Source organism: Lepidochelys kempii, chromosome 20 (assembly GCF_965140285.1).
Source record: "Lepidochelys kempii isolate rLepKem1 chromosome 20, rLepKem1.hap1, whole genome shotgun sequence".
Taxonomy (NCBI): Eukaryota; Metazoa; Chordata; order Testudines; family Cheloniidae; genus Lepidochelys; species Lepidochelys kempii.
In genome coordinates this window covers 26,067,810-26,090,180 of record NC_136399.1, presented here as the reverse complement: position 1 = coordinate 26,090,180, position 22,371 = coordinate 26,067,810, and the positions used below count along the sequence as shown (strand labels likewise).

The window sequence follows — 22,371 nt, the reverse complement described above, 5'->3', positions numbered from 1 at the left end:
AGCTTTTAATAGATTCCAAGGTCAGAATAGATTCCTTGTGATCTAGTCTGACCTCCTGTGTAACAAGCCAGAGACCTGCCCACAATAAGGAGCAGAGCTGTTAGAAACACATCCCGCCTTGATTTAAAAATGGTCAGGGATGGGGAATCTACCAGCCCGCCCCCCCCCCCCCCGGAAAATGGTCCCAATGGTTAATTGCTCCACCCATTAGACACTGACCCCTTATTTCCAGTCTGAATTTTGTCTAGCTCCAACTTCCAGCTGTGGGAGCATGTTCCACCTTTCTCTGCGAGAGCGAAGAACCCGTTGTTAAATCTGTTCCCTATGTAGATACTTAGAGTATGATCCAGTCCCCCCTTAACCTTCTCTTTGTTCAGCGAAGTAGGTCGAGCTCCTGGAGTCTCTCACTTTCCGGCAGATTTTCTAATCCTCTCATTATTCTTGTGGCTTTCTGACCCTGCTCTGATTTGTCGGCATCCTTCTTGAACTGCGGGCCCCAGAACTGGGCACAGGAATCCAGCAGCAATTTGCACCAGTGCCAAACTTAGGGGTAAAATAACCTCTCTGTTCCTACTCTAGATTCCCCTGTTTATGCACCCAGGATGGCATTAGCCCTTTTGGGCACAGTGTCGCGTTCGGCGCTAATGTGCAGTTGCGTATCCACCAGGGCCCCCAAATCTCTTCCCCCGCCACCCCCCACCCTCCCCCCATAGATCTCTGGTTCCCGTCCAGTCCAGGTCGGGGGAGACTGAAGTCTTTCACCGTTCTGTTACAGAGGGGCTGTGTGACGTGGGTTTGCCCAGTTCCTAGTGGGGTAAGTGGCCCAGAGGCTCTCACTCATGTTTGTGGCTGGATTTTTGGTCCAATTCAGATACACGTGAGTGTGCTCAAAGGCAAAATGTCCCCGAGTTTCCTCTCCCTCTCTCCCCCCCCCCCCTTACCAGCATCTTGGCCTGTTGACTGTCCCTCTGCAGCCTCCCCCCAATTCCCCCCCCCCAAGAGAATAACCCTTCCCTGGAGAGGGACTTTCTGCTGCTCAGAGAGCTAGCCCTAGAATTGTAGAGAAGTGGACTACAACTCCCATCATGCACCAAGGCAGACCAGCTTCATGCAGGCGGGTTTGAAATGCCAGGACTAGGGAGCCTGCGCTGTCCAGCTCCCGCTTGGCCTCTGAGTGTGGAAATCTTAGGGGGTGGGGAGAGCACGCCAGGCGGCGTTGGCTTGGCCCTGGGCCTTGTACGGGAGCTGAGTGGTGCAGATAAACCCCAGCCAGCGCCCTCGCCCGGCTGAGCTATCTGCATGGACAGGCTGCTGCTTGGGCCGCAGATGGGGGGGATTTGCAGAGGGCTTCTCATCCCTGGTTCTGCGTGTGCTGATAACATGAGGGCCCCATGGCTAAGTCTCCTGGGAGCTAACGAGCCCTCCTCCCCTCCCCCTCCAGCGCATCCATTAATCCTGCTGTAATAGGCCGAACCCCTTTTGAGGCTCTGAGCAGCAGAAAGGGCTTGGGAGGGGCTCTCCTTTCACTGTGCCCATAAACAGCAACGACTGCGAGGAGCCGGTGGAACCGGCCTAGCCAGACGCCATGCACAGAACAAGGCTTCCCAGGAAACTGGGCCTGCAAACTCCTCTGTCTGCTGCAGAAAGGCTCCTGCGTGCGTGGTAGCTGCCTGCCAGCTTGGGCCAGTGTCCCCTCCCCAGCTTGCCCAGCATGAACCTCCGAGCACCTGGCTGATGATCTCATTGGCGAGTAAAGGGGGAGCAGCTCACTGCTGTGGCTTTTCTGGGGTAGTTGGAAGAGCCCAGGAGGGTGCTGCCCGGTGCAAACACTTGCCTTCAAGTGAGCTTTTGTTTGTTTGTGCCGAAGGCCATTTTAAGGGGGCACCTCACCTGCGGATGGGTTACAGGTGCCAAAATCTGGGGCTGTTCCTCCTTAAGAGGCCACGGGAGCTGGTGAAAATAAAACAGTCAGTGAACTGGTGTTTGTCCAAGGGGCAGGATGAGTGGGGGGAGGTGGGTTAAGAAACCCCCTTTAGAAATCAGAGTTGGCTCACAAGTGAAATGAGTGGGGGCCAGGGGGCTCAGCCTCCTTACTGATGGACTTGGGCCCAAGTCACCGGATAAACTTGACCAGACGTCCCTGCTTGGGAGGAAAGGGGGCGAGACTGAAGCAGCTGGAGATGCTGCAGATGGAGATTGAGGGGCATCTCAGAGCCCAGGGCTGGGCTAGCAGGGGGCTGTGGATCGGGACTGAGGGGCACCGGCAGGGTTGTGTGGTGGAGTCCAGGGCTGGAGCAATAGGGAGACCGGCAGGCCAGGACTGGGGGCTGTTGGGAGAGCTGGAAGGACGTTCGTGGGGTCCCTGCTGCGCATGATGCCATTGTTGGGTTGCTGAGTGGTCCCATCCATCCCATTGCTGCAGTGTAGCCTTCAGCTGGTCTCTCCCACTCCTTCCCTGGGTCTGTCCCGCTCCCCAGAGCTGGTCCCTCCTGCAGCCGACAGGATGGTGTTCATGGGAGGGAGGGCATCTCTGCGACCCCGGGGCTGCACAGCCGCACTGCAGCCAGTGCCTCGTACGTAGCGCACAGGCCGGCCGCCTGAGACAGATTCATCAGCGCGCGACAGGAACGGCCTGACCTGTCGGCGTTGGTTGTCTCCTCGGAGCGCCTGCCCCCACAGTCAGGAGTGCGGATCCCACCTCTCCGGTTGGAATCTGCTTGTCAGCCAGGTGCAGCCCAGACCGCCCTGCCCTCGGCACGCCCATCCTGGCTCAGCGGTGGCACCCGTTCCTCAGCAGGAAATCCTTCCCAAGGCCGACGGGGGTGTGTGGGAGAAAGCCAAAGGGATCCAGCTAGATCCCTTGAGGCCACGGGATGGGCTCTCCCCGCTCACGGAGGATAAGCTGTGACATTAGCGCATCCTTAGTGGCAAGAGGAATTGTGGACCCCTGAGGCTGCATTTCTCAATTAAGACTTAAAATATGCTGGTGGCCAAAGAGGAGCATGGCTCTGTTGTGCTGTGTGTGTGTGTGTGTACACGTCCTGCCCCAGGGACCTTCCAGGCTCAGAAAGCAAGTGATAGAAATATACAGGAAGCCAGTGCCCTCTGTCCCCTTGCCCATCCAGCTGTTGCTGATTGGTTGGCGTCTCCGTAAGCATTACAACAGGAGTGACAGGTGGCCTTACCGCTCAGTCCAGGGGGAACGGATTGTGGGTAAGGGACAGCTGGGAAGAGGGGACGGGGTGTGCATGTGACGGGCATAGAGGCTAGCACTGAGAGGGGAGGAGGACAGGGAGAGAGGCTGGCAGAGAGGCTAAATGGCTGAGTCAGCAGGGGGAAAGGGAACAAAGTGGCTGCAAAGTTTCAGCCTCCCCAGATAGCCTTGGCGATGATCCGAGAGCATCCAAGGAGGAGAGGGTGGAAGTGGGTGAGAGCAGAGGGCTGAGGAAGGTGGTGGGGCATGGGATGGCAGTGACAGCTCCGTGCAGGAGAATGTAGAGCTAACTGGAAGTAGCAGGGGAAGCAGACCCCTACTCCCCAGCAGGCTTCTCTGGGGATGAGTCTAGGCGGGTGAGGGGTGCGGCTCCTTTTCATCTGTTATTGCTCAGCACTTCTCTAGCGCCAAAAACATGACTCTTCTGATGCATGCCCTGCCCCGCCGATCCCAAAGCACACTGCGCTCTTGCCTGCTGATTCCCACGCCTCTCTGATCCCTGCGTGTGGAGGAGTTCAGTCCCCTGAAAGCTCCCGTACCACTCTGCCAAAGAAACGCCCAGGTGACATGCCCCTCCTGGTGCTTCTGAGGCCAGAGCAAGTGAGATTAGAGCTGTCTGCCTCTGGGAGGGTGGGATCCAGAGTTCTGGGGTGGTCTGAGCATTGGCTTCTTGCTCCAATGCTTCTCAAGACCGCGGTCGCTAGATCCGCATTGGAGCATAAGTGGGGAATCAAAGCAAGGCGAGAATCGGAATGATGGGATTTGAAAGTCTGACATCTCTGGGAACCCCTCCCACCCCCCTTGTTTGGGGAGCTGGTCCTAGGTCTACCAGGCCTTGTGCCACCCTGTCTGTGCAGCGCGTGAGGCCTTGTGCTAGCCTGGCCCTGCTTGCTGCTGAACTGCAGCCGCCTCTGGGGTTGAAAAGTGGCACGTGCCCCATCGTGGGAAGCGTGGCCCCCATGGGACACTAACCCCTTGTTTCTCTTCTCCTCCCCCAGATGAAGATGTGTGCGTATTTAAGTGTTCTGTGTCCAGGGAGACGGAATGCAGCCGCGTGGGCAAACAGTCCTTCATCATCACGCTGGGGTGTAATAGTGTCCTTATGCAGTTTGCAACACCGACTGGTATGTCCCCTGGTCCTTTCTGCTTGCTAGTGGGCGGGGGGAGGGGTTGGCTGCTTCACACCTCTGGGTTGTCCCCAGTTATACCCAGAGGAGACGCTTCGGCTACCCTGTCAGTTGCTCTTCCAGGGCAGGCTTGTTCCCACAAGTTGATTCGCCAAACTCCTGGCTCTGGGACTCAACCAGCCTTCTGGGGCCTTTCTCTTTGGCCAGCGGTAATTGAGATCCCACCCTCAGGGCTTGGCCAACCGGACAAAGCCCTGGAGCACCTGCTGCAAGGACAAATCCAGCCCCTATGATGCTAGGCTAGTGGGGGGTTAGGGTGGGGTTCTCTTCCCCCTTCTCAGTAGTATCCTGGCTGCCCTGTGAGTCCCCCTTACCCCCATTTCCAGGCCTGGCTGCCTAGCCTCAGTCCCTGCAATGAACTGCCCCTCCTTGTACAACAGTGACCCCAGCTGGCTGCTGTGTGGAACAGCACAGAATAGAAATTAGGGGGTTGGTGCTGGTGGCTGGGCCCCCCCAGCCTACCAGGGAGGGGGTGAGTCCTATGTGCATCTCTGTAGTCTAGTCCCTGTTTCTAACTCCTGTGCCCAGATCCCCCTCCTTAGTGAATCGAGTCCTTCCCCCTCCCCTGCATTTCACTAGCAGCCTCAGGTCCACCAGCAGAGCTCTGTGTAACCTGCTGGGGTCTCTGTTCACCCCTTGGGTGCTGATCTCTTCTCCTGTCCCCCCCAATCCCAGCCAGCTCCTGTTCTGCTGCTTTACAGGAACCTTCCCCTGAAATGGCTGGACTGTCTGGAGTGCTGGCCCCTCCCTACAGGCCCTGTGCGCCAGCCATGCCTGCTCCCCGCCCCTCCCCTGGATTCATGTTCTTGTCTCTGAATCGGTGCTCAGGAATGTGAGCAGCGGCTGCTGGCTGGAGCCAGGCAGGTGCTCTGCAGACTTGTTCAGCATATGCGCCTCTGTCCTGAGCAGCAGCGCCCCCTGCTGTTCCAGTCCTGGCACGGGCACCCAAGTCCTGACCCCAGCACCTCTGGCTCTCCCAGTCCTGAGCTGCTGCGGCTCCTCGCCTCATAGCGATGCTCATGCCCCTTTGGATTATTATATCCTGGTCGGCTCTGCGAGCTGCCCTCTCCCCCCGAACCAGTCCTGCCGCCTACCCAGGGCAGAGTCTGGTGGGATCGGTGTGTTCAGCGGCTTGGGCCCAGTGGCCTGGAGTTAGTCTGCCCAGGAGGCCCTGGGTGCAGCTACTGACCAAGCCCCACGTCTCGTACCTCGCCAGGATTCTTGGAAACATTTCCAGCTCATCATCCTGGGCCATCGGCTGCGTCTCCACCTCCTGCTAACCTGCCCTTGCCCTGTCCATCCGTCCCTGGCATCTCTCCGAGACTCCCGATTTCAGGGCATAAAACCCAACCGTGCTTTCCTCCTTTCCCAGCTGCAGTTGATCCCAGAGGATCCTCTGACTACGTCTCATACAAGTCTCTGGGTAAAGAGAAACGGGGTAAAAAATAGCTGTGACATCATGGTAGTGACACTACTAAGGTCGCCAATCAGGAAGAGGAGGGGGATGAAGCGTTTCTAGAACAAATAGAAGAAATACCCAGGACCTGGGAGTAACAAGGAACTTGAACTGCCCTGGACACCTGTTGGAAAAGTAATAGAGCAAAACAAACCTTTCCACTAAGTTCTTGGGATGTGCTGGGGACAACTGTCTGTTTCAGGAAGTGGAGACAGTAGCTGGGGGGGCCAACCATTTCAGGCCTGATTCTGACCAACTGGGAGGAATTGGTAGCAAATCCGAGAGTGGAAGCCAGTGTTGGTGAAAGGGTTCGTGAGTCGGAGTGAGTGCAGTAGACTAAGGACAAGGGATTTCAAAGAATTGGACTTTAACAAACTCCAAGAACTGGTAGGTGAGGTCCCCGGGAAGAAAATCTCAGGGAAAAGTTGTTCAGGAGAGTTGGCTGTTTCTCAAGGAGATGGTGTTAAAGGCACAACGGCAGCCTAGCCCGAAGCAAAGGAAAGGCAGGAAGAATTGGAGGATCCATATTGGCCTCTTGCTAGAGCTCCTTAGTGACCTGGGAATCCAAAGAGAATTCCCCGGGAAGTGGAAACGTGGCCTACTTGCTAAGGAGGCGTACAGACAAATATGACAAGCACTAGGGGCAACATCAGAGGCTCTGACACACGAGTTACTCCTGGCAAGGGCAGAGAGGTTCTTTAAATACCTCAGGAGCAAGAGAGAGACAAAGGGGAGAGCAAGGCCTGTACTTAGCGGGGCCAGAGAACTAATAATTGACTTCAAGAAGGCTGAGGTGTTTAATGCCTGTTTTTGCTTCAGACTTCACCAAAAAGGTTAATGGCAACCAGGTCCTCGGCACAATTAATATTACCAAGGAGGAAGGAATGCAAGCCACAATAGGGAAGGAACAGGTTAAAGACTTCGATCAGTTAGCTGTATGCACGGCAGGGCCTGATCAGATTCATCCGAGGTACTGAAGAAGCTGGCTGAGGAATCTTGGAACCGGTAGCAATTATCTTTGAGACTTCTGCAGGGTGGGTGAGCTCCAGTCCTCCAGGACAAGTGCAAACATAGTACAAAGGGTCCCGGGCACTATAGACCAGGCAGCCTGACTTCAATAGCTGGAAAGATACTAGACCAAATGACTAAACCATCAGTCTGCCGGCACCTGGAGGATACTGGGGTTAGAAGGAATAGCCAGCACGGCTTTATCCAGAACAAACCCTGCCAAACCATCCTCATTTCCTCCTCTGACAGGGCTTCTGGCCCAGGGGGGAGCAGTAGGCATGATAGATCTTGCTGTTTTAGTCAGGTTTTTGACATGGCCCCATGTGACGTTCTCAGGAGCAAGCTAGGGAAGTGTGGTCTAGATGGAATTACTGTCAGGTGGGTGCACAACTGGTTGAAAGAGCACACTGAGTGTGCTGCCAAACTGGGCGGGGTCCCTCTGGGGTCAGTCCTGGGTCTGGTACTGGTCAGTGTTTTCATGAATGACTTGGATAATGGAGTGGAGAGTGTGCTTATAAAACGTGCAGATGACACCAAACTGGGAGGGGTTGGAAGCACTTTGGAGGGCAGGATTAGAATTCAGAACAACCCCAGCAAATGAGAGAATTCATCTGAAATCGACTAGATGAAATTCAATCATGTGCTACGCTTCGGAAGGAAAAGTCCAACACCCAAGTACACAATGGGGAATTATTGGCTAGGAGGTAGTACTGTTGAAAGGGGCTGAGGGTTACAGGGGATCACCAATTGGATGCATGATGTAGTTGCCAAAAAGGCTAATATTCTAGCGTGTGTTAACAGGAGTTGGATGTCAGCCATAAGACATCAGTGTCCTGGTCTACTGGTGGAGTCCTGTGTCCGATTATGGACTCTCTGCATGTTAGGAAAGATGTGGACAAACTGGCAAGTCCGGATGAGAACAACCAAAATGATCCCAGGTTTAGAAAACCTGAGTTATGAGGAAAGGTTACAAACTCCCTGGGCAGGTTGAGTCTGGAGAAAAGACTGCAGGGGGGCAGAGGAGACTGGAAAACAGTCTTCTGATATATTCTGGAGAAGATGGGGGTCAGTTGTTCTCCATGGCTACTAGAGGTAGGACGATAATCCGCTTAGTGTGTAGTTTGGTTCGACACTAGGGAGAACTTTCTAATGTTAAGGACTGTTGAATCATAGAATATCAGGGTTGAAAGGGACCCCAGAAGGTCATCTAGTCCAACCCCCTGCTCGAAGCAGGTCCAATTCCCAGTTAAATCATCCAGCCAGGGCTTTGTCAAGCCTGACCTTAAAAACCTCTAAGGAAGGAGATTCTACCACCTCCCTAGGTAACGCATTCCAGTGTTTCACCACCCTCTTAGTGAAAAAGTTTTTCCTAATATCCAATCTAAACCTCCCCCACTGCAACTTGAGACCATTACTCCTCGTTCTGTCATCTGCTACCATTGAGAACAGTCTAGAGCCATCCTCTTTGGAACCCCCTTTCAGGTAGTTGAAAGCAGCTATCAAATCCCCCCCTCATTCTTCTCTTCTGCAGACTAAACAATCCCAGCTCCCTCAGCCTCTCCTCATAAGTCATGTGTTCTAGACCCCTAATCATTTTTGTTGCCCTTCGCTGGACTGTCTCCAGTTTATCCACATCCTTCTTGTAGTGTGGGGCCCAAAACTGGACACAGTACTCCAGATGAGGCCTCACCAATGTCGAATAGAGGGGAACGATCACGTCCCTCGATCTGCTCGCTATGCCCCTACTTATACATCCCAAGTATAAGTATGAGCTCTGGAATAGCTTCCAAGGGAGGCTGGGGAATCCACATCGGTAGAGGGTTTTAAGGACAGGTCGGACAAACCCCTGTCTGGGCTGGTCTAGGTTGACTCGGTCCGGCCTCAGCGCTGGGGACTGGGCTCAGTGACCTCTCGAGGTCCCTCCCAGCCCCACGTTTCTATGATTCTGCCCTGCCCATGGCTGTTCCTTCTCCTTCCTTGCCCCTGCTCTGATGGTCAGGGATCTCTGGTTCCTGTGATCCCAGCCTCAGGGCAGTCCTTAGTGCATCTCAGAGGCTTCCCCACTCATGGCTCTCTGCAGCCATATTTCCCCTTTGTTCCAGTGACCCTTCCCTCCCATTCAGCTTTCATTTCTTGCCCCTTCCCCCACTGCAACCCCATGAGGACCAACTGGGGCTGTCCTCGGCCCCGTTGGCCAGTGGGGCACACGGCTCATCAGGTGAGGCCCCCCCCCCCCCCCCGTTGGGTCTCTGCCAGCGATGACCCCTCTAAAGCCCCAGCGCTTGGTTCTGCTTTCAGATTTCTGTTCCTTTTATAATATCCTGAAAAACTGCCGGGGTCACAACATAGAGCGGTCAGTGTTCAGCGAGCGGACGGAGGAGTCTTCCGCAGTGCAGTACTTCCAGGTAGGAGGGCCCGCTGCTGCCCGATCTCCTAGGAGCTGCATGTGTAGATCTGCAGCTCTTCCTGCCTGGGGAGGCCCCCCAGCCTGCAGAAAAGGCCATGCGGCATACCCTCAGCAGTCCGTGCTCTGGGGGGGGGAGGGCAGCGTTGAATTGGTCCAGGATCATCTTGCAAAGTGTGCCCCAGATTCGTTAATGACACATGGGAGGGAGGGTGCAGCAACCCAGCGCCCCCGCCCCATTCGGGACAGTAGCTGGCATGGGGAGGAGCTCCATTTAGCCCTGCTGCTTGTGGGTTAGCACCCCCTAGAGTGATGCTTGAATGTTGGGCTCAGTATTGACCATGATGGATGTGTGCCCAGCGCTGTTTTCTGCAGTGCCTTGGGTTTTCCTTGGAGATCTCCTATCCCAGGACCAACTGGCCCGCCCTGCCAAGGCCCCAACCTGAGATGGCATGGCCCTGAGCTGTCTCAGGGGAAAACCCACCAGCACCCTGCCCCTCTCCCGAGCAGTCACCCAGCTGCTCTGCGCCGGCTTTGTTTTGGGAACCTTCGTCTCTGGCAAGATTCCATCCTCCCCCAGGCGAGACCTGCCTCCCTTTCTGGGGCATAAACGAACTCTCTCATGTTTCCTTTAGTTCTACGGCTACCTGTCCCAGCAACAGAACATGATGCAGGACTACGTCCGGACGGGCACGTACCAGCGGGCCATCCTGCAGAACCACAGTGACTTCAAAGACAAGGTGAGGAGGAGGAGAAATCCTGCTACCCCTCTGTCAGACTCCAGAGGGGGGGCTCATGGAAGAGGGCATGGCCGGCACAGCATTGGGATCTCCCCCGGGGCAGTTCTCCTTTCTGATCACTGGGCAGGTCTCCGTACGCTGTTTCCCCTGCCTAGGGTGTAGGTCAGGGATGTATTTGACGAAGGCTGGGTTAATCTTCACCCAACCTCTGAGATGCTGTCACCGCCCCTGCTAGGATCCCTGTAGCCTTTCTGCATTGGGTTTGGGATCAAGCCAGCAGAAGGTGTTGGACCGGCCATGTCCCGCGAGCCCTTGGATCTGTGCTATGGCGCTGAACCCTGTGTTTCGTGCTGTCTGGGGTCGGATAGTCGTGCCCACCACCAGGTGTGGGGTTTTTTGTTTTTTGTGGTTTTTTTTTTTTTCCAATAAAGTAACATGCAGCCAGTAGCCCCAGTTCTCCGTGCGCTCAGCTAGTTACACCCGGGCTCCGGGCTGCTGGCCTGATCTCGGCTCATGTCTGCTGATAACCACGGAGAGCAGCAGCTAATGGAATATCCTGGGCAGCATGTTAATTGAAAACCTGCGTTGCTGGCCAGAGCCCCTCTCTTCCCATGTGAGCTTCTTGCCAACGCGTGCGAAGAGAACGAGTACGAGCTGCTGGCCGCGTCGGACTGCTGAACTGGGTTTTCCGCTGTCTTTGCCAGGCCTGAAGCATCATTAGATCTAGTCTGAGCTCCTTTGTAACGGGAGTCAGAGAATTGCTCCCCATCCCCCTGCACTGAGCACAGTCCCTGGGGTCTGATTAAAGCATCTTGTTCCGAAAGGCTCCTGGTTAGCAGATCTTGAGAGGTGGAGCAGCCGCCGTTCGCTGGCAGTTTGTTCCCCTGGTTAATCGCACCTCGCTGTTAAAAGTGGGGCCTTGTTTCTGATGAGAATGTCTGGCTTCAGCTCCCAGCCGTTAGTTCTTGTTCTCCTTGCTCCGCTACGCTAATGAGCCCTCTGGCACCCCCCGGTTTCGCCCTGGGAAGTTTGTAGACACTCTAATCAGGTCCCTTCTTGATCTTGATGATCCAAAAAGATTGAGCTGCTTCAATCTCTCACCCGAAGGTGTTTTTCAAGCCTCTGAATCATATTTGTGGCTCTTTTCTGCACCCTTCCCACATTTTCAACTTCTTTTTTTAAAAATGTGGCCCCAGAACTGGCCACAGTGTTGGGCTCCCAGTGGCGCTTCGGGGTGAAATCGCCTCTCTGCTCCCCTGTTTTATATACCAAGGGTCACACCAGCCCTTTTCTCCATACAGGGCACTGGCAGCTCCCATTGGTTTGCTTGTCTGCCATGAGCCCTACGTCCTTTCAGAGTCGCTGCTCTCCAGTCCCCCGTTTGTTGGGCTGGCTGCCAGCCCTTGTTCCTAGAGGGATAACTTGGCATTTGCCTGTGTTGTAACTCGTGTTTGAATGGGCCCAGCCTGCCAAGCGATCCAGATCACTCTGCGGGTCTGTTATATTTATCAACAAACTTGTCGTCGTATCAAAAACTGCACTCAGGTTTGTGAAATGTGACCTATTTTTCCATGTTGACTGGCAATAATTTGATTCCTCTTCTTTAATTCTTTGAATCCCATATCAGGTTTTTTACTATTTTGCCTGGGATTGATGGCTGGCTGGCTGGCTTATGGTTAGCTAGGTCATCCTGCTTGTCCTTTTCGAATATGGCCACAAAGTCAGCACTCCTCCAGCCTTCTGGAATTTCTTTGATATTCTAGGATTCATGAAAAATTAACAGCGGTCCAGAGATCTTCTCCTTGCCCAACTATTTTAAGTCTCTTGGGTGAAAGTTATCCAGACCTGCTAATTTAAAAACATTTCTACCTAGTGAATGCTGTTTAATGTCTTCCTCTTTTGCTAATGGACTGGAAAGTCTGAGTACGTTGTCCTGCTTCATTCCAAATACAGGACAGAAATAATTACTGGACACCTTTGCTTTTTCTGTATCATTCATAATTTGCCCGTTTCCGACTGGTAATGGGCCTGTACTGTTGGCTGGGTTTTTTTTTGGTTATGTGGTGAGTGTAGTGGGAACCAAAGTTGTCAGGTGTGGATCTGGTCCCAGAGAAGGTGGTGGCATTTCTCATCACACTGCACCTTCCGTCCAAGGATCCTGAGGCTTCCTGGCAGTAACTCCGCCCTCTGGGAGATGGGGAGTCTGTTATAGAGGAAAGTGAGGCACGGAAATGGGAAACGACTTTCCATGTGGCTGCGGCGGAATCAGGACTCGAACCCAGGAGTCCTGACTCCCCATCCGCTAGAGGGGACCCTAGTGCTGGGTAGTGGCTGGGATGGCGAGAGGAGGAAAGAAGGGCAAAGCAGTAAAAATGCAGCCTAGGTTCTCCGTGACTGCTTTTGGGGGGATCCTAGTGGTGCTTTAACTTCCAGGTGCCCTGGGAGGGGTGGGGTAAATCCAAGGGCTGTATCTGCCGGGACAGCTGTCTTCTGAAACAAAACTCAGTGTAGAACTCCCCAGGGCCGTGGGTCCCGTGGTGATGGGTACCCAGAGTACTGGCTCTGTTCAGACTCTTAGCCCCTCCCGGCCGGCTGTGATACGGGGCCGTTGGCCATGCTCGGGAGGAAAGGCAGGCGGCTTCGCAAGGTGGGCAGTGGGATGAATTATGACAGGGAGTCAGGAGCCTCCTGCCTCTGGAGTGGACTCCCATGGGAGCTCCATTGCCCGAGCAGCTAGACGAGACAGCGTGCTAGGAAAGGTTCTGCTGGGAGCTACTCTCTGGTGGGGCACCGATCGCCTGCTCATGCCGATAGGTAGCTGCACCCAGAACGTCCTAAACCAGCCTGAGGAAGACAGCAGCTGATCCAGAGCCACGTGTTTCAGTCTGCGTGGTCTGATGCCTTCCAACCCTGCAGGGCAAGGGCCGGGACCGGAGAGCCCCGTTCTGGTACCGGCAGCATCGGGCTGAGCCGTGTAGACATTGCTCCCGCCAAGGGCTGTGCCAGGGATCGCACTGTGGCGTCGCTGGGTACGGGAGGGATTTCAAACATTGGGGAAGCAGGAGCCTGGTTCTCTCCAGTAATGGCCTCAGCCAGGCCTTGGGAGTGCCTGTCCACCCCCGTCCTCCTCATGAGAGAGGTTGTGTTCCTTCCGGTGGGGGAGTTCAGTGTCTGACTCAGACAGTCCTTGGTCTCTCGGCTGAGTCCCCCCTTACTGTGATGGGGGCACAGAGCTAGAGTGGGCCCCCGCCCTTCTCACAGCCAAGAGCCATCAGAGGGCAGTGACTCCTGATCACCAGCGGCTGGGCCAGCTGTGAGCCAGCGACCTGGAGGTGACCCACGGGTGGTGCCTGTGGTTATGCCGCCCCCCTGCTCCCTGGATGAGGCAGCTGAAAGTATTGTGTATTTTCCGGGCAGGCAGAAGCTTGTGAGTGGTGATCAGCGCCTAACCCAGTGGGATCCTGGTCCGTGCCGGGGGCGTCTAGACGCTACCGCCGTACACCTTCTAAATACAGCAGGGGCTCCTTAGTCTCGGCTCTTGGCTTGCTTCCTGGGTGCCGGGAGGCACTCTGTTCCTAGCAACCACTCCCCTAATGGACCCACATGATCTGGGCACTAGACTGCCTGACTGATGGGTATAGGCATTGATGGCCACACCCACTTCATGCCATCTTGGTCTATGCATGTGACCATCCCAATTCCCACCATCCATCACAAGGAGACAGAGTGGCCTAGTGGACAGGGCAGCGACTGGGACTCTGGAGACCTGGATTCTGTTCCCAGCTCTGCTGCTGACCAGCTCAGTGACCTTGGGCAAGTCTTCCACTCTCGGTGCCTCAGTTTCCCCTCCCAGCTTTTGGCTATTTAGCCTGAGATCTTTGGGCAGGGACTGTCTCTCGCGCAGTCTGTGCAGCACCTGGCACAAAGGGGCGCCCCGTCTTGGTCGCGATCTCTAGGTGCTTCTGTAATACACGTAATTAATAATTGAGATTAAGACTAACCAATTAGGCCACGCTGTCAGCCAGGGGACCAGCTGGCTTTGTATGTGAACCTTGTTCCTGGAGGGTCTAATTAGAACTCGCGCAGCGGGGGAATCGTGTGGAACTCGTGTCTGCGCTTGCGTCGATTTCATCTCCTGAGATTGGCAAGGGAGCCATTTGTATCAAAAGCTTTCTCTCTCTTTACCCTTCTTATCGAGACTTGGGCAGCCAGGTGATGGTTGGGTCTGCGGTGAAGATCCAGCTAACACACCTGTGTTGGACTCACTGGGGATGGGGTGAACAGTATGATCCGGCCTGGAGGGAGGATGGCAGATGCTCCTCCTGCATCGTCCCTTCACGTGCCTGGTCCTGTGGTGGGATTGCTTGGCCTGTCTGCCGGGAAGATTTGCCTCCGAGGAAAGGGAAGCTCAGCAGTTCTGGGCTAGTGGCAGGTGCTGTAAAGTCCCTCCCATCCCCATGGGAACCGTTCTCTGTGGGTGCGACCCAAGTGACGCTGTGCTCTGTCAACTCGAGGGCTTGGCTTTCCTCACTAGCCTCGGGAGGCGCTAGGCCTCGGTCCTGAGTTAGAGCCAGCGATTTTGCCTTGCACAGCCCCTGCCACCTGAGACCCTCAAACCACCCACAGAGACTTCACTGAACTGCACCCCCTGGTGGGCCCGTTTTACAGAGGAGACAGCGTGGTGGGAGGCAGGTGACTTGTCAAGGTGGCAGCCAGTGGCATATCTGGGAATAGAGCCCGCTCTGTCCTAACCCGCTAGATCCCACTCGTGGGGATAAAACCCAGAAGTCCTGACTCCCAGCACCCCCGTCCTAACCCACTAGATCCCACTCCCCTCCCAGTGCCGGGGATAGAACCCAGGAGTCCTGACTCCCAGCTTTCCATGCTCTTCCCACTAGTACTCACTCCCCTCCCAGAGCTCAGAATGGAACCCAGGAGTCCTGGTTCCCAGGGCCTTTTTCTGCCCTCTCAGCTGTGCTTGCTTTCAATATTGCGGACGTACAATGTAGCATTTGTACACTGCTTTAAGCTACTGTGGGAGTGCTCAGCGTTGCTGCTGTTTGATCCAATAGGGTTAATTGGGAGTAAACATTTTTCCGTTTTATTGCCTCCCGGAGTGGGATTCTCTCCGGAGCAAGCAGGCGGTGAAAACCGTGACTCTGCCAAGGCAGGGGACCCCGTTCTGTAAATCCCCTGACAGATCAAGATCTTGGTGAATCTTTAACTTTGCCCCATTTAAAAAAAAAAAAAAAAAAAAAAGACACTTGAAGCAATTTCTCCCACCGCAAGCAGAGCTCTGAAAGCCGCGTCTTTCTGCCGGGAACGGCTGTTTTGAAAGTCTGTCTTTGTGGATAAGCTTTTTAATTTCAGTAGCTTCTTATCAGAAGCCAGCACAAAGATCTACATGCGCATAAGAGCAACTGATGCAGACGGGCGGTTCTGTCTTCCGCCGCCATGTTGCTAATTAAACGATACGTGCTTTGTGCCCTGAGAAGTCCCTGCAGCCTCGGTTCGCTTGTATTTGTGAGTCATTGTCTATAAAAGGAGCCCAGTTAAAATTCACCCAGTTGGAGCCGAGGCCGTACGACCCCCAAGACCGCTCTGAACTATGGACAATCCCAGACTCTTAGGAGCTGCTGAAATGCAGCTCCCTCTGGGGTGGAGCTTAGCAGCCAGTGCATCGCCCAGGGGAGATTTGACCCAAAGACATGGGGACCAAACCCCAGCTGTTGTGTAAAAGGCTGTGGGATCGTTTTGGTCCCTGCCGGTGAGAGCTTGGTTTGAGGTCTCAGGCGGGAGACTGGCCTGGCCCATAGGTGGCGGGATCTGTGGGGAGTTCAGAGGTTTCAAAACAGTTGTGGGGGGACTTAGCTTTCCTTTCTCCAACTCAAGCAAATATTTGGGAGCGCTCCTTTCCGAGGGGCGGCTTGTTTTCAATCCTCCAATTTTGGTGGATGGCCCTGAAACAGGAATTCTTCCATCCTGAGCTGCATTTTCAACCTGGTCTCTGGCACAGGCAAGCTGCTGGGAGAGCGAGGCATGCCGTTCCCCGCGGCGCACATGTCTGAACCAAAGGGATTGAACGAGCCCACTGGGTCAGTCGGTAGGTGGAGGGCGGGGGGGACTATCGGCAGCTGCTTCCTCACTCTCTCCCTCCTCTCTCCCCAGATCGTCCTGGACGTCGGCTGCGGCTCCGGCATCCTCTCGTTCTTTGCCGCACAGGCTGGGGCGAGAAAAATCTATGCAGTAGAAGCCAGCACGATGGCCCAGCAGGCGGAGGTCAGTACGGCTCACATGGCAGCTGCCTGCAGGTCAACACTCTTTGCCTTGCAGGGATGCTGCTCTCCTCAGCCAAGGAGGAGACAGTCCCTGTGCAGCAGGGTGCTGGGTGCGGGAAGATCATCCTCCAGGTCAAAGAATCACATGATTGTGAGGGAGCTGAGCTGCAGCCTTCTGGGGCAGGCTTTGCCAAGCCAGCCAAGGCATTACCTGGCTTGAAATCCTGTCAAGCATTCAAGCTTCCTCGTGGGACTCCGTCAGGACTGGTGCCTCTCTCAGCCCTGGGGATATGGGAGCGCCAGTTCAGAGCGGTGGCTGAGCCAGCGAACCGGACACCGGTGGAGCGTTGAGGAAGATCCACCGTGGGAACTCAGCATTGCTCAGTCCAGCGTCCCAGCGCTAACTTCTGGAAGCCGGACCGGCATCAGCCCAGGCATCTGGTGAAGTGCTGCTTAGAACAGCGAAGGCTTCGTTTGATGGCATCTAACTGATGCGCAGACACACCAGGCTTCTCTCTGTGCTGCGGAGACTCAACAGGTGCTCACGAGAAACAGGCCACAGCGCAAGACCTGGTACACGATGCTGCTTTTATACTTGGGCGTCAAAAGGAGCTGAGGGCCAGTGGGAGGCTCTGGAGCGACATGGTGGCACTTTGGCTGTATTATGAAGCTAGCCATTCTCATTTAGAGAGAGCCCCCCTCGGTCAGCTGGGTCCTAACCTCTTTTTATGGATGGGGAAACTGAGGCATGGGGAGGGGATGTGATTTGCCCAAGGGCACCTGCCATGTTGGTGGCAGAACCAGAAATAGAACCCAGGCATCCTGCACTCTAACCATGAGACATGCAGGACTCCGGCGCTGGAGTGTTTGCGGGACATAAGGAGATAAGCTGAAATAAAGTCTGAAAAGCAAAGTTTGGAGCCAGTTGATGAAACTGGGCCAGCACCAAGCCCAATTGGTTTATCCAGAGTGTGATTGTCAGGACTTGGACAGTTCCCAAGAGCAGAATTCCCAGGTTTGGCAGGGTCTGGGGAAGATGGAGTGAGATCAGAGCATCCCTAAAAAAAGGGCAGAGAAAAACTGGCCACGTAGTTTGCTGGCAGAACTGGTGCTGGCAGGGTCCAGTGCACACGGTGGCTGGGAGGAGCCAAATCCATGCGGCTGGTGGAGGCTGGAAGGATGTACTTCAGATGATGCCACCAGGGTAAGGTCATGGCAGAAGGAGGCCGTGGTGATGTGTCCCCAGGACGGGGTTCAACGACAGGGAAGCAGTGCTTTTCTGTCTCCTGAAGCCTCCAGACTGGCTGGCTGGAAGACAAGTGTTGGTCCAACACGATCCAGTGAGTTAATCCAGGGGTAGCTGCGTGAAGTTCTCTGGCTTGCTATGCAGGAGCTCAGGCTGTGGGGGCTCCTGGTCCCGTCTAGCTGTCAGATCTGTGGATGGGAACGAGCAAACGGTCAGCGTGCTGGCGGTGGGGATGACCTGGTGGGGTCTTCCCCATCAGGAAATGGCAGCTTCCTTGGAAGCACACACCCCCGCGGAAGACAGGAAGTGACTGAAGACCCCACTGAGGAGACAGGCAATAGCTGTGCTGTTGATGAGGAGCTGCTGCTGCTGCTATCTGCCTACTTGGTTGCAAGTTATGGCAAGTGTGCAGAAATGCCGGATAGCTTCGGCATTCTTGTATCTCCCGGCTGCTGTGGTCCTGCCCTCGGGACCCCAGGATGCTGCTGGTTAGTTGACTCTGAAAGCAAAGACCCGACGGGCAAGCTCTGGAACCGTGGTTTTCTTCTTCCAGGAACTCTTGTCCTGGGGTTCTAGATCCCTTTTGTTAACCGGCCACTCAGCTGATAAAGTGTTGCAGACCCCACATAAAGCACGGATTATTTTGGGCTCTGTGCAGAGGGGAGCCCTGTACTGATGCTTGGACTCGGAGGCAGGAGCTGAGTCGGGTGTGTGCGGGGAATCTGAGAGAAGACCAAAAACTGGAAGGAAACTGTCTGATGTATTGGCCCAGAGAACCTGGGGGGTCTCCTTGAAAGGATCCTCCTGGATGGCTCACCAGGATTCTAGCACATCAGGAAAGGGAGAGCTGGGATTACTCGTGCTTCAGGCTGGCAAGGCCTATAGGGAGAGGAGCCATAAGCCAGGGTCTCTTGAAGGTGTTCCAAAGACCATCAGCCCAGAAGTTGCTCATTTCGTAGCCTCTTCCTGGTTCCATGAGCTCGGGTCTGTTGCTGTGTATTTGCAGCTTGGTCCATTTTTCCTCCCTGAAACGTTCTCCCCCAGTCAGTGATCAGAAGCCCCCATCCATTTTGTATCATTCCCTCTCCCAGTGAGGATCACAACCTGAATTTCCAGCCCATACAGACCGAGCTTTGACTGGTATGCTCTTGACTCACAGTCTGACCTGGGGCAGGTCACGTCCTCTCTCCTGCCTCGGTTTACCCATCTATGCGATGCAGGTGTCAGGAGGTGTGACCAGGTAACCAAGTGGTTGGAAGATGCCAAGTGCTGGATCCGGAGAGGAAAGTGGGGTGAAAGGACTCTGAATGTGTGGGCTGGAACATGACCCTGACTGGGTTATGCATGGTACTCCCTGCCACGGTTCCTTGTCTTCAGAAGATCCCCTGCTCTTAAAGACTTTGGCCCAGTCTCGCTCAGCTGGATGAAATTGACTGACTTTGCCCTCCTTTGAAGCTGTCTCGCAGACGTTCAGTTAAACTAGATCATTTTTGCCCTGATGTATTTTTAGCACAATTCGTGATAGTCCCAGCAAACCCCACTGCATGTTCCTGGGCTGGTGCCAGCAGCAGATACCCACAGATCGTTCTGGATCATGTGGCTGGCTTAGACCCGGGAAGTGGGGGCCGCTTCTCTTTTCCTTTCTCTGACTTTTTTTCTCCTCGCCCAGGTTTTAGTGAAAAGCAACAACCTCACGGACAGGATCGTGGTCATCCCCGGCAAGGTGGAGGAAATCTCGCTTCCCGAACAGGTGGACATAATTATCTCGGAGCCTATGGGGTATATGCTCTTCAATGAACGCATGCTGGAAAGCTACCTGCATGCCAAGAAGTACTTAAAGCCCAGTGGTAAGTGATCAGTGCTGACCGAAACACCCCATTCCACAATATTCCTTTCCCCACAGACATGGGGAGGGGTGTATTCAGGGGCAGGTGAAATCAAATCCCTTTTCAACCAGTCTCTCGATGTTTAAAGGCAAGCTGGTTCAATGTCGGAGGTGGGGATGGTAGGGCAGATAATCGGCTTTTGAGGATGCTCTGGGATTTCCGTTGCTGGGGGAATATCAGCCGTGGAGCCCAAGGGATCTGGGTCTGTGGGCCAGAGCGTTACAAACGATTGGGGCTGGCGAGGGCGCGAGAGCTGGGTTTCGTTGGCTGGCTGGCTGGCTTTCTCGCTATGCTCCTCGTTCAGAAACGTAGCCCACTGGCGCGCCCGTGGGAGCTGCGTGTGCAGGCTGCGGCGTCTTACGCTGGGTCAGAGAACGGCGGCGTCCTCACTGGGGTGAGGGATTCCTGTGTCACGCTTAGCGTGCTTAGTGACTGGGGGTGGTTCTTGTGTCCATTTCGTCCTGGCTTCACCCATAGGTGTCTAACGCATTGGGTAACGTGGTTTCACGACCCCGACAGCGTGAGGATAGCCACTCGGTGAGCTGCAAACCGCACGCAGTGGTCAGCCACCCAGGGTGTCTGAATACAGACTGCAGGGCCCCATACGCAGCTGCTCCGGCGTGAGCCGAGTGGCCCTGTAGCATTGCATGCTGGGATATGTAGCAGGCCCCTCCAGCGGAGACGCTCGCTCAGGGGCCTGATTTGATGACCAATGCTGCCTGGTGGGGTGGAGCGGAGAGCCAAGGCCCCGGCAGGGCGTGGTGCTGGTCTCCACCTGCTGGTAGGCTGGGGAACGATCGGGCGTTCCAGGCTGGGGTGTGAGTCGTGGTTTGACCCCTCCAGCCCAGGAACAGCTCTGCTCCTCCGTGAGGGCTGAGCTGCACCATTGGGCGTTTAAGCAGCTGACTGCCCTCCTGGGCCTCGGGGCTGGTGCGAAGAGGGGCCTGACTTCATCTTGTGACCCCCCCAGGCTGAGCCCACCAGGCCCCTCCGGCTCTTCAAAACAAAGTTCTCTACAGCCAAGGGGCTGCTGCAAAAATGTGACCACAGGAGAGTGGCTGCAAGAGCTTTCAGGCTGGGGGATGACTCGCGGCGCCCGCTCCTGGCGTGGGAGGAAAGCAAAGGGGGCTGCCTGCTGTGAAAATGGGAAGGCTTGGGCTTGTCTGTGGGGAATGTTCTCACATGGGGGTTGGGGCGGGGGATGCAGGGCAGTAGAGAGAGAAGCTGCGGCTATTGCCCCTGGAAATGGCTCCCCCCCCCCCCCAGCCTGGTGATGGCCAGGCTGCCCGAGCGTGGGGATAGCTGGTTTGGAGCTCTGTCTCTTTTTTTAAAAAAATCTTTTTTACTGTTCCCCCCAATGGATCGCTTGCCATCAGACTCCCGAGCGGAGAGGTGATTTGCAATGCAATGAATCTCGAAATGTCATTAAATTGTGTTCCAGGCAATTTCCCAAAGGAGCTGACATGACTCATCAGCCCTAATGTATTCCGCCCTCTCGAACAGGCCTGACCCCGTCCGTCCCTTTGGCCGTATTTTAGTCCCTGCCTTCATCCAAAAGCAATGCTCCTAGAAAAATCAATAGCCTAGGGCGTGTGTAGTTGCCTTCCTTACCGGGGGTGGGCTGGGGGAGGGCGGGACCAGATCAGTTTTTAACTTGCTGGAGAAGGGATCTGGAACAGTCTGTTGCTTCTGGTGGCGAGAAAGCAGCATGTGTGTATGCTCTCGTTAGAGGTGTTGGTATTTGATTAAGCTTGGCAAATTAAACTGTTCCAATATGTTGCACAGAGGTGGTGATGGACTCTTACCATCTCTAGTCCCACACTGTTTTGAAAACCCTCATTTTTAACTTCTCTGCCACCTGTCTGCAAGGAGCAGCCAGCTCCGTACGGAACACGTGCTGCTCAGAAGAGTCTCTGTAACACGGGCCTGGAACCGGTTTGTGAGAGCAGATCTTACAACACGCCTGCTTGAGGCCTGATCCTGCAAACTCAGCTTAGCTTCAGGCTGAGCGTGGCCACAGGCTTGGGCTCTGACTCCGGACATAGAATCCCCCTGACTTTGTCAGTTCAGAACGGTGATTTGCGGGTCTTGTGTTTCATATCCCCTAACCCACTAGGGCTTCCGCAATGCTGGGCACTTAACTAGCGACTTGCGAGCTAGGAGCACTGCCATTGATAAAGAGCAGGGGAGGGAGACGTTACGCAGGTGAAGAGCTGTTTTAGGCTGAAATTTAAACAGGGAAAATCATCCCCCAGCCTGCAAGGGAGACCAAAGGAGGGGCGGGGGGAGTCTTTTTTGCATTTAACATGCGGGCAAACTAGTAACATCTACCACTTCGATATTTCTGTTCTCACCTGAGTCCCCTGCCAACATGCTAGTCTTGGTCGCCGCTTGTGTTCGCAGCAGCAGTGCCTGACCTCCACGCTGATTATCCCCAGACCACCAGCCTTCAGAAACCCCCGGAAGCCCGGGTAGCTTTTTTGGATATAGATCATTAGGAAAATGGGGACACTGAGCGCACGGGGGTTTTTAGTCCCTCCACTGAGTTGCAATGGCTGCACCAAAGATTAAAGGTGGAAATAGGAATGTGACCATAACGGCCCTGCCCGCGGCTTTCAGCCCAGGCTCCCTGCAGAGCGATTGCTGCCGGCCCCGCGGGCTCACCAGCCCTTTGAGCCACTTACCAGAGCCGCTCCGAGGACCGTTACTGTTTGGAAATGTTGCAATGTCTCCAAAGCACAGACTTTCAGACCCTGACCAGGATCGGGGCCCCCTGCCCCAAACAGCTCAGCCGGAGGGGAGGCACCAAAAGGGGCAGGAGGCTACACAGCAGGTCAGCGGTGAAGCTGGGCACGGGAGCCAGGTCTCCTGAACTCCAGTCTGGTGCCCTGCCCTGGGCCACACCAGCTCTCCTGGCGACCAATGCGTCTTTAGTGGGGGTTGGGAGCAAGG

General features: G+C 55.0%; 1 protein-coding gene across 6 annotated transcripts in view; it reads left to right on the top strand.

The window, feature by feature from the left end:
* CARM1 (coactivator associated arginine methyltransferase 1) overlaps positions 1-22,371 on the top strand; it is a 52,594-nt gene that overhangs the window by 17,016 nt on the left and 13,207 nt on the right. For 2 of the 6 annotated variants that reach the window (XM_073318865.1, XM_073318864.1), the window contains exons 2-6: positions 4,213-4,338; positions 9,164-9,270; positions 9,905-10,009; positions 16,178-16,288; positions 19,203-19,380. In XM_073318865.1, the coding sequence (XP_073174966.1) occupies positions 4,213-4,338; positions 9,164-9,270; positions 9,905-10,009; positions 16,178-16,288; positions 19,203-19,380 (627 nt within the window). Of the gene's footprint in view, positions 1-1,418; positions 1,656-1,704; positions 1,841-4,212; positions 4,339-9,163; positions 9,271-9,904; positions 10,010-16,177; positions 16,289-19,202; positions 19,381-22,371 lie in introns of those variants that run through there. The other 4 variants (XM_073318866.1, XM_078849627.1, XM_073318867.1 and 1 more) reach the window with 4 other exon arrangements.